Here is a 15,506-nt window from a genome sequence, read left to right on the forward strand (position 1 = left end):
AAGAGATGCAAGGTCAGAAATTAGTGGTGTCTGTGAAGGATCCTCTGTGAAATCTTTAACTTTTTCTCTTGAGATATTCTTCCACTTGGTATTTTGATATTTTAGGGTAACATATATCTCGGAAGGATAGTGAATATATTGTAGGACAAAATAAAGGACATAAAAGATTCTCAGAGTAATGAGTAAAATCTAACAAGATTAAATTTAATATGGTAAATGTAAAAAAATTATGCTTGGGTTCAAAAAGCCAATGGTAGAAGGATAGTCTGTGGGAGACATGGCTTAAACAATATATTAGACATAGTAAGCTCAACAGGTGTCAGAATGACCAGGCTGTTTTTAAAAAGAGCTATTTTAAAAGAAAGGCGAGAGAACACTACCACTTTCTTATGAAAGGCCTCAGGAGGAACATGTACCAAGGGGACCACAAGGCAAATCACAAGACTCCAGGTTTGCAGGATCAGCAGGGTACACGACACAGCTGGGTGGAGAAGAGGTGTGACAACAACCGGGGGACACAGACGCTGGAGCAACATTCCAGCTTAGCCCACTCTCTGGGCGGGAGAGTGTCCATAGGTGAGGACAAGTGAGCCCACCCGTGGAAGGAACAATGAGAGGGAAGCATCCATAGGCAGATCCTATCAGCTTACCTTTGAGTGTATTTCTAATTGTAACCTCAGTAAAAAATAACTAACAAATGTTTGGCACTTTTGTCCCTAGAAAATGACCCATTCATAGCGGACATTTAGGAAGGATATCTGTGTCCACTGTTGATATCATGCTAACATGGGTTTTCATTTTCTGAAGCTACTATTTCAACAACAGAATCAAAATACCAAAAGGTCCCCTCAGAAAATTTCAGGGCTAAGACGCTGTAAGTTAATTTTGACTAGAATTTAAATACCACAGGAGAAGCATTATTTAAAATGAATTTGCCCTTGAGGGTAAATGACCACTGATCTCCTTCATAAAGTGACCTTTGTGAGAAATAAAAATCCAATGAAACCAATAGGATGATGTGCAAGGCTTAGATGTGGGTGCTACTGTCCGAGTATCAAGAAAACTTACCCTAACACATCCGTCTGACCCAATGGTGATGACTTCACCTTCATCCAGCACTATCTGGTTGATGGGACCCTGGTGACAAGTCTTCCTTGCAGCCCGACAGATCTCGACTTTGATGAGGCCACCTTCCCAAACCAGCATGTTGCCCCATTCTGACCCTGAGAGCACCTGGCAGGTGTGCGGAAAGAAAGGCATGTGCATTACCACAGACAAATGGGTATATTTATGCCTCAAATAGCAGGTGAGAATTACTTTTTTTACAGATTATTTTTCTTGGTTATGAAAGTAAAAAATTTTAAATATGGAAAAATAAAATATAGATACGAAAACTCACTACCCCAGAAACAACCACTAATCATTTTTTGATGTATTTCTTCCCAATGTTATGCATGGTATTACATCATTGTGATTAGGCTGTATGTTGTTGCTGGTGATTTTTCAAATATATCTAAAATATATTTCTCTGTACATCTCTTAAGGACATAATCCAGGAGTGGAATTACTGGGTCAAAAGTTAGGGACATGTTTAAAGTTTTTGATAGATGAGATTCTACTTAATTGTGATAATATCAAACGTTATGTTTGGGAAGTTGTGAGGCCATTGCCGAACTCAGCAGATTATAGGATAACAGTACTCCATTTCCAACAAGGATAATCATCTGGAACTACTTCACATTAAGCCATTTAATTCAGCACTTCCCACGGTACGTGCCAGCAAACACTAGTTCTTAGAATGTTTACCAGGTGTTACATAACAAGTAATTCTAATTGAATATTGACTCTGTGCCAAGCATTGCTTGAGCTTTTTACATATGTTATTTAATCCTAAAAACCATACAAACTAGGTACATTTATTGGGGATACCACGTACAGTTGTTCAAGTTGGGCACTTTATTTTCCCAAAAGAGACAGTTTTTCTCATTCACAGAAAGAAACCATGTGGGCCAATGGAAGCCCCACTATTATTATCCCCATTTTATAAACGAAAAAACTGAAGCACAGAACAGTTAAGTAGCTTGCCCAAAATTACCCACAGGAGTCAGGATTCTAAACCAGGCACTGTGGCTCAAAAGCACCTGTTCTGACTAATATTTCCCAGAAGACAGATGCTAGGATAGACAGAGTCAAATGCGTTTCTCCTCTCCAGGACCCCTTGGAAGCTTTAATACAGAAGTGTTCACTGGGAATCACCAAGAGGAATCTCTATATACAAAGGCATTTGACCAGGAAAGTCTTATTTTCACAGAGCTTCTGTGCAGACTATGTTCCATGGAACACCCTTTGGGAAACTGACCTAATTCTCACCTTCCTGCTCGTGGATTCTGCATCCCAACCTACCTCTCCCCCAGAGTAACCTAGGACCTTACTCGTCTTCTCCACCTCTTGAGTCTACCTATTCTTACCTATTCCACCTGGTATTAAGCCTCAGCCCACTTGTGGTAGAGTCTTTATTTAGACTTGTTTTCTTCTGTCCAGTGACTAAAGCCACCAAAAGTCACCACAGCCTATAAGGCATTCCTTTCTGAAATGTCATTCATGTCTAACTTTCCTTTTACATTTGTCCTCAGAAAAGTCTAGGCCCCCATCACCTCTTCTTAGATGAAAGCAACATCTTTCTTCCTAACTCCTCTCTTTGACTCCAGATTTCCCTTCCTCTAATTCACTTGGCATTTTGTGGCCAAATCTACCTGTAACTTCTTTCGTTTGCAACTCTGCTCTTCCAATGGATAATCGTTCTGCCTGGCTGTTAAACTCCTCGGACACTAGGACCCAACCATGCCTCTCAGTCTAATTTCCCACTCTTTCCCAATATGAATGCTTTATTTTAATTAGCCCTCTAAATATATGGTATTTTTTCCTAACTCTAAGCATTTCCTTTTGTGGCTTTCTCATTTAAAAAGGCTTCCTTTTTCCCCTACATCTACACAAACTCCAATAAACTGTTTTAAGATATGTCTCTTACCACATTTTTAATGATGGTTGTATTGATTTTTATCTTAGCTCAATCCTTACAGTATTCAGAATTTGAAGTTGGGATGATTTACAATCATCTCATAAGTTTGGACATATAGTTTAGCCAACATCCAAGGCTTTTTCTTTCCTCCTATACACCATGATTTCTAATTGAGAATAACTCAGGAGGTAGACGACTAGATCATTTGGTTCCTTACAGTAATACATGAGTACTTGTATGCTGGCATTTACTTATAAATGAGATGATCACAAATATCACCCTAACGGGAAACCAAATGCAAAATTAATGGAGAACTGATCCTATAGGCAATATGCCTATAAATTTGTAAGAGGAAGAGAGGAAATAAACTAACAATATTAAAGAGTAAACTAACGGATTAAAGTTGCAGAGTTACAGATGCCACTGTAAAGTGGCTCAATCTTCCTGAATAATCTGACAATAAAAACAAAGGCCACAAGACAGTATGTAACTTTTGACCCAGTAAGTCCTCTTGAAGCAGCATGGAAAAGAAAAGAGGGGGAAAGATAAACATTATAAACAGTGCAACTCCATGACATGATTAAAAGTGACAAGTGTGTCACTATGTTAATATATGGAAATGCTTGCATCTTTTGTGTGTATAACAAAGAAAAACACAAAAAAATGATGCACACACGTGGATTATGACGACTTCACGGAAATACATTAATTAAAATTGACAATCTGAAGAGGGAAAAGCAAACGTTCATTATATTCACAATTATCATATCTGTTATTGCTAATATTGGCAAGGCTTTTTAGAATGTCTAATGTGCTTTCATACGTGTCTGTCACTTGAAAACATAATTTTATTATGGTAGAATCATGACTGTGCTCACTTTCCCATCTGGGAGCTCCATGTAACCTTCTATATCAGTAGTGGCTGTTTTGCCAAACCGACCTAGTGAACCCTGAAGCTTGAGACCAGTGAATGTTAGAGCCATTTCCCAGAACCTGCAAACAAACAAGAAAGAGACTGAACGTACCTCAAAGAAGTTTTATTTATTTTTATTTTAATATGATCCAAGTATTTACATATCTCATAGTCACATATGTTATTTATTCATTCATCTGATTGGTAAGTATTAAGTATCTACTATCTGTCAGGCAAAGTTCTAGGCAACATAAATTCAGCATTGAGCAAAACAGACAAAAAAAATTTTTATGACTTTGTAAAATATAAAATCTTATATTTTAGAGTTGTGCTGTCCTATGCAGTAGCCACTAGCCAAATCTGACTATTTTAATTTATATTTAGAGTAATTAACACTAAATAAAATTTAAAAATCAATGTTTAGGTCAGACCGGCCAGTTTCAAGTGCTCAATAGCTACATGTGGCTAGTGTCTACTGAATTGGACAGCACAGAACATTTCCACCATGGCAGAAAGTTCTATTGCATAGTACCATTTTTTCCAAAAGTTTTCCAAAAAATTCCAATTTACTTGCTGTGTAACTTTGAGTGATTTTCTTTGTCACACTGTACCTTCATTTTCTTATGTATAAAATGGGAATATCAGTAGCACCTACCTCATAGAATTGCTAAAAAACTCTTAGAACAGTGCCTGGCACATGAAAACAATCAATAAATGTTAGTTACAGTCTAAACAAATGAACAGTTAGCATGATGAAAATTATGTAGAAAAAAGAATCTGGCCAACCAACAGGATATAAAATAGATAATGGGAGGTATCAACAGCCAATAATATGAAGCCAAAAGCCTAAACGACCAACACCCTTCTCTGAGGCTATCGTAGGTCCTCCCCTGATCATATGTTTCCACATTCTCGTCTTTCCTTTATAACACTTCACATGTGAAATTGTTCAATGTCTATCTTTCCCCAAAGATATAGTGCATAGAAAATATGCATTTCACTAAATGATGGGAATATGTAAGGAACTGGAAATTTTTAGCCTATAGCTAGCAGAGGGTTATTTGAGAATTCCCCCAAGATTACATTTAAAAATCTGTTCAATTATTCTGTATTTCTAATGAATGAATAAGAAGAAGACCAGGTTTAAATTGTAATAGGAGGAATTTAGGATAGATAAAAATGTCTTTCTCATAGACACTGGGAATCAAGTTGCAGGCAGCTCGAGGGTGGTGGTAGAAGGCTGTTAAAGAAATGCAGGAGACAGGGTGCAACAAAGATAGAGGACAAAATCATTCTATCTTGGAAATAGATCAGGGCATGATATAATGAAAAAGTCAGGAAATTTAGAGCCCGAGACCTGAGGGTCCTGTGTCAGGAATGATTCTGTTATAATTCTTGTTTTACAGATGAAGACTGAGCTCAGAGACATCAAAATGATTTATCCATCATACAGTATTGCTACAACAAATTTAACAGTGGAGCTGAAGCTCAATATGAGTTTGCAAACACCATGCCAATGTTAGTAAGACATTATACAAACTCCTTTAGGGAGTGAAGCCTCCAAGAAGGCAGCGGGCTAAATTTAAAATCCCTTCTTTTATCTTTGCTGTTTGCATAATGTAATGAATCCCCATATTGAATTAGAAAAACTACACTACTAGCTAGCTTTAAAAAGATCACATTTAAAAATTATCCTAATGTTAACAACATCAGCAAAAATGTCTCCAGCTGGTGGATCCTCTTAGAAAATATCCTTACAATAATTGACTAGCACCTATATTGGTCGCATGACCTACTTGATGTGGCCTGATCCCGATGTCGTAAGCTGCTCGTCATCTTCAGGATTGAAAGTGACCTTAAAAACTTCCTGGGAAAAAGCTTTTGTCCTCAGTATGGGCTGCTCTTCTTTCCAATTCCAGATGGTCAGTGTGTGGTCAGGGCTGCCACCAACAGAGGCCAGCAAGGTACCGTCATAGTTAAAGTCCACATAAGCATAGCCCATATCAGTCCCATCTGAAAGGACGAATGGGAATCCAATGAACAGGGGCAACATTTATTTCATTTTCAAAAGTGTATTATCAAAAAAAAGGGGGGGGAGAGAACAAGCGAGTACCTTTGGTGATGTATTGATGGAAGAATGTCAAGAATCCCCTAAAAAACAATTCTAAAACCATCCATCACCCTTGGCTGTAGAATGAATTACATGATATGAGGGGGAAGAGGGAAGAAATCTTAATCACATTTTACATGAGAAAAATATTTTAAGAACATATTCCATTTTATGAAGTGGGGCGGGGGGACACAAAAGCATGTTAGATAACAGAAAGAAATCAATCTATAATTTAAAATTTGTCATTGAAAAATTCACAAAATAAAAATTGATGACTTCAGGTTGCTGGTTACACGTGTAAGGAGCTTGGAAGTCACCATTCTGTCCTAACAACAAGTAAAAAGCTGAACAGACTGAAAAATCAACAACTCTTCTTGGATCCCAAACAGGGGGAAGGACACAGGGCAAACTGCTGTCCCCAACACTGGAGAGAGCAACAGGTGAATACAAGGATTTGCAACTTACCAGGGCAACCGAGTGACCAAGTGCCAGGGTAGTAAAACTTGAACTGTAACTCACGAATTGCCAGAGACTCAGTGTGGACAAGTCTGAGAGTTAAAAACTCCGGGGGCAGGGGGTGATAGGTGGAGTGCAGCCTGGTGATGTAGTAGTTGGGTTCCAGTACTCTGCTTCACCAGCCCGGGGTCCACAGGTTTGGATCTCGGGAGTGGACCTACACACCGTTTATCAAGCCATGCTGGGCGGGCATCCCATATAAAGTAGATGGAGATGGGCACGGATGTTTTCCCAGGACCAATCTTCCTCAGCAAAAAGAGGAAGATTGGCAACAGATGTTAGCTCAGGGCTAATCTTCCTCACCAAAAAAAAAAAAAAAAAAACACTCCAGGGGGACCCAGTCACAAAGTGGTCCCAACAATACTGTGAGACTTTCCTCCAGGAGCTTGACCAGGTTCCCACAATAAATACCTAGAAAAATCCCCTTGGTCTTCTGGCAGGGAGAGGGGAAAAGGGACCATTTTGAAACATACCAGAGTGCTCTGTTCTTCTTAATAAGGCCTTCCCTCAGGGGAAACTAGTTAACCAGAGCCTAACCTGCTGGATATTGTCACAGCCTAACTCACCCGGGAGAAGGAAACACTCAACTTCAGCCCACTCTAGCCATCCTGTCCCACCTAAGCAGAGAGAAAAATACTGAGAAATATTTGTGAAGTTCACAGTCCAGAGGCATCGGCTCACTAAAAATTGAGACCTAATCCTAGCACTATAGAACATTTCCACCCACACCCACCTCACCAACACGTTGCTAAGAGCCTGTTGACAGCAGTTCTTTTTACCCAGTACATCAGGTACAGCTATCCAGGAAAAATTACAAGGCATATCAAAAGGCAAAAACACAATTTGAAGAGACAGAGCAAGCATCAGAACCAGACACGGCACAGATGTTGGAAGTAGCACAACAAGAATTTAAAACAACTATGATTAACGTGCTAGAAGGGCTCTAACGGATAAAGCAGACAACATGCAAGAATAGATGGGCAATGGAAGCAGAGAGATGGAAATCCTAAGAGCCAAAATGAAATGCTAGAGATCAAAAACACTGTAACAGAGGTGAAGAGTGCCTTTGATGGGCTTTTTAGGAGACTGGACATGGCTGAGGAAAGAATCTCTGAGCTGTAGGATATATCAATAAAATCTTCAAAAAGCAAAGAGAATAAAGATTGATAAAAACAGAACAGAATATCCAAGGACTGTGGGACAACTACAAAAAGTGTAACAATATGTAACGGGAAGACCAGAAGGAAAAGAGAAAGGAATAGATGAAAACATTAGAAACAATAATGACAATTTCCCCCAAATTATTGTCAGACACCAAACCACAGATCCAAGAAGCTCAGAGAACACCAACCAGGATAAATGCCCAAAAAACTATAGAAAATGAAAGATAAAGAAAAAAATCCTGAAAAAAGCCATAAGGGGGGAAAAAACACCTTACCTATGGAAGAACAAAGATAAGAATTACATCCAACTTCCCCTTAGAAACCGTGCAAGTAAGAAGAGAATGGAGTGAAATATTTCAAGTATTGAGACAAACACCTAGAATTCTGTACCCAGTGAAATTATCCTTCAAAAGTGACATATAAAGACTTTCTGAGACAAACAAACATTGAGGGAATTTGTTTCCAGTTGACTTGCCTTGTAAGAAATGTTAAAAGAAGGCCAGCCCCGTGGCTTAGTGGTTAGGTGCGCACGCTCCGCTACTGGTGGCCCAGGTTCAGATCCTGGGTGCACACTGACGCACTGCTTCTCCGGCCCTGCTGAGGTGGCGTCCCACGTACAGCAACTAGAAAGGATGTCCAACTATGACATACAACTATCTACTGGGGCCTTGGGGAGAAAAAGGGAAAAAAAAAGGGGGAGGATTGGCAATAGGTGTTAGCTCAGGGCCAGTCTTCCTCAGCAAAAAAAAAAAAAAAAAGAGGAGGATTGGCATGGATGTTAGCTCAGGGCTAATCTATCTCACAAAAAAAAAAAAAGAAATGTTAAAAGAAGTTCTTTAGAGAGAAGGAACATAATATGTCAGAAACTCAGATCTACACACAGAAAGGAAGAACATGAGAGAAGGAATAAGTGAAGACAAAATAAAATGTTTTATTTTTCTGAATCTTAATTGATCTAAGAGATAATAGTTTGTTTAAAATAATAATAGCAACAATGTATTCAATTATGTATGCTTATGTATATATGTATGCTTATATATAAGTGAAATGAATGCTTAAATATAAGCTAGCTTATATTTAAGTAAAATGAATGTAAGCTTATACATAAATGAAATGAATGACAGCAAGGATACAAAGAACTGGAGGAAGGAATTATGATTATTTTGTTATTATAAGGTACTCACACTACCTGTGAAGTGGTATACTGTTATTTGAAAGTGGACTTTGATTAGGTGTAAATGTATATTACAAACTATAGGGCAACCACTAAAAAAACTATAAAAAAAAAAAGTATAACATATGCTAAGAAAGGAGAGAAAATGGAATCATATAACACGTTCAATTAAAATCACAAAAGGCAGAAAAGAGTGGAAGATAAACAAAGGAACAAAGAACAAGTGCAACAAATAGAAAACTAACAAATATGATAGATATTAATCCAACTATATCAATAATCACTTTGAATATCAATGGTCTAAATGCGTCAATTAAAAGACAGAGATTGTCACAGTGGATCAAAAAATATGACCCAACTCTACATCAAATATAAAGACACATGTAGATTAAAAGTATCATTACTTTTAATGGAGAAAAATACACCATGCTAACACTACTCAAAAGAAAGCAGGAGCAGCTGTATTAATTTCAGACAGAGCAGACTTCGAAGTAAGGAAAATTGTCAGGGATAAAGAAGGGCATTACAAAATGATAAAGGGGTCAATTCTCCAAGAAGGCATAACAATTCTTAACGTGTAAGCCCCTAACAACAGAGCATCAAACTACAGGAGGCAAAAACAGAACTGCAAAGAGAAATGGATGAATCCACTACCATAGTTGGAAACTTCAACACCTCTCTCTCAGAAATGGACAGATCCAACAGGCAGAAAATCAGTAAGGACATAGTTGAACTCAAAAACACCATCAATCAATTGGATATAATTGACATCTAGAGACTACTTCATCCAACAACAGCAGAATACACATTTTTCTCAAGCTCACGTGTAACATTCACCAAGATAGACCACATCCTGGGTCATAAAGCACACTAACAAATTTAAAAGAATGCAAATCAGACATTGTCTGTTTTCAGACCACAATGGAATTAAAATAGAAATCAGTAACAGAAAGACAACTGGAAAATATCAAAATACGTGGAGGTTAAAGGATACACTTCTAAATAACACATGGCTCAAAGAAGAAATCTCAAGAGAAATTTAAAAATATTTTGAACTAAATGAAAATGAAAACACAACTTAAAATTGAAATTGATTAGTAACCCCAGGACAATGAAAATACCCTAGATGATTTATATATGTCAATATCAATAATGATTGATATATGTCATTATACATTTGTCTAAACCCATAGAATATACAACACCAAGAGTGAACTCTAAGGGAAACTATGGACTTTGGGTGATTTGATGTGTTAATGTCGGTTCATCCTTGGTAAAAAATGGACCATTCTGATGAGTCATATTAATAATGAGGAGGATCTGCATGTGTGGGAGTAGAGGGTAAATGGGAAATCTCTGAACCTTCCTCTCAATTTTATTGTAAACCTAAAACTGCTCTGAAAAATAACGTCTTTTTAAAAAATTGACAACCAAAATTAATTATATGGAAAACAGAATTGTAAGATAATTCTGATGGTTAATTTAATGTGTCAACGTCGTTAGACTATAGTACCCAGTATTCAGTTAAATACTTATGTAGATGTTGCTTTGAAGGTATTTTGTCGATGTGGTCAACATCTATAATCAGTTGACTTAAGTAAAGGAGATTATCCTTGATAATTTGGGTGGGCCTGATCCAATTGCTTGAAAGTCCCTAAAGCAAAATTGAGGTTTCCCCGAGGAAGAAGAAATTCTGCCTGAAGATGTAGCATCGGCTCCTGCCAAAGAATTTCCAGCCTGCCAGCCTGCCCTTGACAAACTTCAGACTTGCCAGCCCTCACAACTGCATAAGCCGCTTCCTTTAAATAAATCCCTCTTCTATCTCCTACTGTTTCTCTGTTTCTCTGGAGGACTCTGACTGCTACAATAATCTTATATCTTCTTCAGAATGTCGTTACCCCCTTGAACATGGGATAATTTAAAGATTCTACTGGACTCACCTCGAAGGATTCTGTAGGGCCTCAGAGAAGGATATTCATAGATGATAATCTTTGGGGAAACTCCTTTTTCAGCTACTGTGAAGTAGGTTTTGTTGGGGTGAACCTATAAAACATAAGATCTCACTAAAGTAATAAAAGGAAGATTTTCATATAAGTAGTCCTATGAATGCAGTATTTAGCAACTGTTATTTTACAATTCGTTTATTAGGATCCAATCCAATGGAAAACTCAAAAATGAGCATCTGATAAATACCTGATGATGGATGTGATTTAAATGAAAACTAAAAGAATGCTTATTTTAAGATTTACTTCCATTAACAGAGTCATTTCTAATTCTACGAGTTTTTTAATTGCCATCAGAGGAGCTAGAACAGAGGTTCTCAATCTTCAGCATGCATTGGGATCACAGGGAGGGCTTATGAAATCGCAGATTGCAAGCCCCACAACCAGAGTCTCTGATTCAGTAAATCAGGGCTGGGACCCGAGAATTTGCATTTACATTTCTAACAAGTTCCCAGGTCATATTGATGCTGCTGGTCTGGATACTACTGTTTGAAAATCACTAATTTAGATGAATTATTTACCCTGCATATAAATCAACCAAAATTTTTGTATAGAAAAAGTCATGTTTCCAGAGCAATTTATATCTCAATTTAAAAATTTTCCCCTTGGAAAAACTTACCACAAATAAATGTAAACTTACTAGAATTGAGAAAGATACAATATTTCCAAGCCAGTTGCAGAGGAAAATATAGTAAAAATGGCCTGGATAAATTATTTGTGTCAGCATTTCAAATGATAGCCATAAAAATTGAATAGAATTGCATTATTTACTTCTGTTATTTTTGTTCATTGGTAAACCAGTATGCAGGAAGAGTAAATGGGTAGCCAAAAAATAAAAATAGGCTGTTATAAGAATAAGTTATTTAAAACGCATATTGTACTTATAAAAGTCTATTTTCAGTTACTGGTTTTCAACACCTGATTACATACCTAAAGACAAGGAGCCTGGTTCTGATATAGATTGCACTGGAAGCCCTGGTACCCAATATAATGTTGTAGCTCTTTTTCTTCCCTCCTCACTTGGGGTGAAAAGATCTATGATAGGCTGTCTTCCTACTGGCAAATTACCTCCTATTCTTCCATTCAAGTAAATGCCTATCACTTCAATTTGAAACAAGGCTTGGGTTTACACGATGGACACTCAGTGAGATAATGATAACACTGAAAACAGCGAACATTTCTTGAGTGATTACTATGTTCCAGACACTGATCTAAGTCTTATATGAATTAATTCCCTTAAATTTGATGTCAACCTGGGAGCTTGGATACCATTATCATTCCCATCTTATTGATGAGGAAACTGAGGCACAGAGAAGTTAAGTAACTTGTTTGAAGTTATATAGCTGGTAAGTTTGAGAGAGAGGATTCAAGCCAGGTGTCGGAGCCAAGAAGCTAATGGAACTAAAAAATAGTTGATTCCAAGGATTTAAGGGGAAATAGGTTAAGACTATATCTTTCTTGATCCCCATTTACAAAGGAATATTGTGTAGGATATGTAGTCACAGCAATCTGAATGGGGATTCAGGCAAATCTTTTACTCTTCTAAGTCTTGTCTACAGTAAATGAAAAAGTTTCTGCCCTTTCAGATTGGAAGCTGCTGTGGGGTTGAGTTTTGGTGTTTTGCTTTATTTTTAGTGACGACCTGGAACTAGTAAGTCATTTACTTTATACTCAATATATAGATTCACCCTATCTTTTCTGGAAGATAGCTTATATGCCCCAAAACACATTTCTCACAGGTTTCTCATAGCATTGCAGAAGTATTTCTCATCCACAAATGGATAACTGTTTCAGAAAAAATGAAGTGATGTGAGCAGTGGAGGAAAGGCCCCTGTCACTCTCCAGGCACCAGCTCCAGCCACACTGAGAAAAGCCCCTGTGGACGTACAACTGCTCGGAGTGCAAGCGGATGAGGATTCGGATTAGCAGTCTTGACCACGCTACACCTCCAACTACTGACCTCAAACCAAGTTACAGTATAACAAAATAGAAAAATAGAAATTTCAAAACTATTATCGGCCATAAAGTCATAGAAAAATAAGTGATAGTTAGATGTTGCTCAGTACTCTGTAGATGGTGTGGATCCCAGGGCTCATGACAACTCAGGATGGCCCCTGACTGACTGCCCTCCACACAGCCCATGACTTCACATTGGGCCCATGAACATTTGCACACAGCTGGTGGTATAATATCATGTACTTGTATATATCTAGTTTTCTGGTTTTTGCTTTTTAATATGGGTCTTGTCTCTTTAGATGGAGTTTAAATTCTGAATTCATAGAGGTCCTGAACGCTTCTTCATTTAAATCCCTGCACGTTCTGAGTAGTGTATTACATAATAAATTCTGGCTGAAATCATTAATTGGTCTTATAACAAACTCCGTAAGGACAGAGACTTTATTATGTATACACGCTAGATATAGGTAGATGATCAAGTAAAACACAAACATGAGATTATCGTTCACTCTTCCATATTACTATATCCTGTTTCCATAGCCAATCTAAGTTCTATTTGTTGGTCTCAGATCTTCCTCACCTTCTCCATTCCCATTGCCATGTCCCTGCTTCACTCCTCAAATCAGGAATCTTCAAAACCTCCTCACTCACCTCCACTTCAGTCTAAACATCCCATCAGGTTACATCTATTCTAATGAAAAGTATTTCCCAGTACTCCCTGCCAGCTGGGCCCAGTCTGTCTGTTGGAGCCACATCAGCCTTTCGGCTGGAAGCCCTCCGCCTCCCCTGCACCCTCGGGTTCTGTCTGGTATGCTCACACCCGGCAGGAAGAGCAAGACTTCTACAGCAAGGCACACTTCTATTTGAAGCACAACCCTTCAAGAAGCCCTCTTGAAGGTCTCCTATGGAACTGCCGTTTGGATGAGCCCCAAACCCTGTATATTTCTCCTCCTTTCCCTCACTGTCTCACAGCATAATCTGAACAGATGCCCCTCTCATGACGCCCAAGACACTGAGAAGCATCCCTCAGGCTGTTGGTTACTGGTGAGAGCAGACTGAGGGACACCTATGTTTAAGGAGCATGGATAGAAAAACAGCCACGGGAAAAGGGCCAGCTGCTATGGAGAGGCCAGGTAAGATACGGCCGGAATGGTATTCTTCAGATTCGGCTACTAAGAGGTCCAGTGGTCCCCTTAGTAAGGGCAATTTCAGTAAGGTGACAGGAAAAAAGACAGCAGAAGCTTGACTTTGAAGGGAAGATCAAAAGTCGGGGGGTAAAGAGAACACGTGGTTACAGAGGGGCCTTTTAAAAGGAGAACAAGTTAATCTAGTATGTTTTTATGCTGAGGATGAAAAGCCTAAGCAAATAGAAGCTGAAGATACGAGAAAGAAGATGACTGATGGAGACGGACACCTGAGGGGGAAGGAAGAGACAGGCTTCACATCACATGCAAATCCTCCTGTCAACTGAACTATTGAAGGTACAGTCTGTACTTCTTCTCCTAATGTTCAACTACATACTTGCATCTGATCTGGCATTTATCTCTAATTATTATTTGAATTATCATTTGTGTTATTCATCTCACTATTTTTTCAGAACAGCAACATAGCATTCAATGTGGAAAAGGCTGCGTGACTGTGGGGAAGTCACTCAACCTCTATAAGCCCCAGTTTCCTATCTGCAAAATGCGATGACAATATTATTAATATAATGTTATAACAATGCATGGAGATAATGTCAGTGAACGTCATGGTTGTAATTGTTGAACTGAAAATGCCTTAGAATAAAGACTGCTGTGCATCTCATGTGGTCCCACAATACTGTGCGTGGTCTTGGCACCCACCTGGCTGGTCCACAGAACAAACAATCAAAAAAGATGGATTTTTTTTTCTCAGTTACTAAAGGCATACCCCAATGACGCCAATTCCTCTACCACTGCTACTTCGCAGGTAGAGCTGTTCCTTGGTTTTCAAATTCAGAAGGATCAGCTGGTTCCCAGCTATGTAGAGCACGGTGTCACCGTCCAGAAGCTGTAGGTTGGCCCGCTTTCTACAGTCATAACCAAACGAATGTCTGAGGGACAGTTGCTAAGGAAAAGAAGTGAAACAAGGTCACCATCCTAAAGACAGGAAAAGTAATGAAATAAATGTATTTTTAAAATACAGACTCTTGGATAAAGGTTCGGGGTTGAAATAGTTGAATTCTACTCTGAAACTCAGAACTTTTTTATATATTACTAATGCAATTTTGTTTTTAAATTAGATGAAAATCCTCACACTCTGATTTAGTTACTATTTTAGTTTTCTTGGGAAATCCTGAAAGCACATTAACTTTGTTTTCAATAAAAAGCAAAGTTAGACTTTCAATTTGGGTACTATAGAAAGCAAAGCTGTCACCTAAATAATTTCATTTTCCTCTCTCCTGCTAAAATTAAGTCACATTGTAATGTGGGAGGAAGTCCGTGTCTCTGTCATCTTTGTACTCACAATGCCTGTTCAGTTTGTTGACTGAACACAGTAAAAGTATTACATAGGCCTCTTCTTCAATGCTGAAAAACAAGACGTTTAAAATACTGATGTGTTTGTGAAATTCTGACACACCAGTGATAAAAAATAAATACAATTGAAATTTAATCCACGTGAACAAATTAT

At 38.2% G+C, this 15,506-nt stretch overlaps 1 protein-coding gene across 1 annotated transcript in view; it reads right to left on the reverse strand.

Annotated features, from left to right (window-relative positions):
- CFAP44 (cilia and flagella associated protein 44) overlaps positions 1 to 15,506 on the reverse strand; it is a 106,262-nt gene that overhangs the window by 73,767 nt on the left and 16,989 nt on the right. Inside the window, exons 5-9 of the mRNA XM_087439595.1 lie at positions 14,766 to 14,928; positions 10,836 to 10,938; positions 5,729 to 5,945; positions 3,898 to 4,012; positions 1,069 to 1,233 (exon numbers count right to left, since the gene is read on the reverse strand). Of these exons, the coding sequence (XP_087295721.1) occupies positions 1,069 to 1,233; positions 3,898 to 4,012; positions 5,729 to 5,945; positions 10,836 to 10,938; positions 14,766 to 14,928 (763 nt within the window). The remainder of the gene's footprint in view (positions 1 to 1,068; positions 1,234 to 3,897; positions 4,013 to 5,728; positions 5,946 to 10,835; positions 10,939 to 14,765; positions 14,929 to 15,506) is intronic.

Source organism: Ceratotherium simum, chromosome 15 (genome assembly GCF_057802395.1).
Source record: "Ceratotherium simum simum isolate JZ-2026a chromosome 15, ASM5780239v1, whole genome shotgun sequence".
NCBI classification, from domain to species: Eukaryota; Metazoa; Chordata; class Mammalia; order Perissodactyla; family Rhinocerotidae; genus Ceratotherium; species Ceratotherium simum.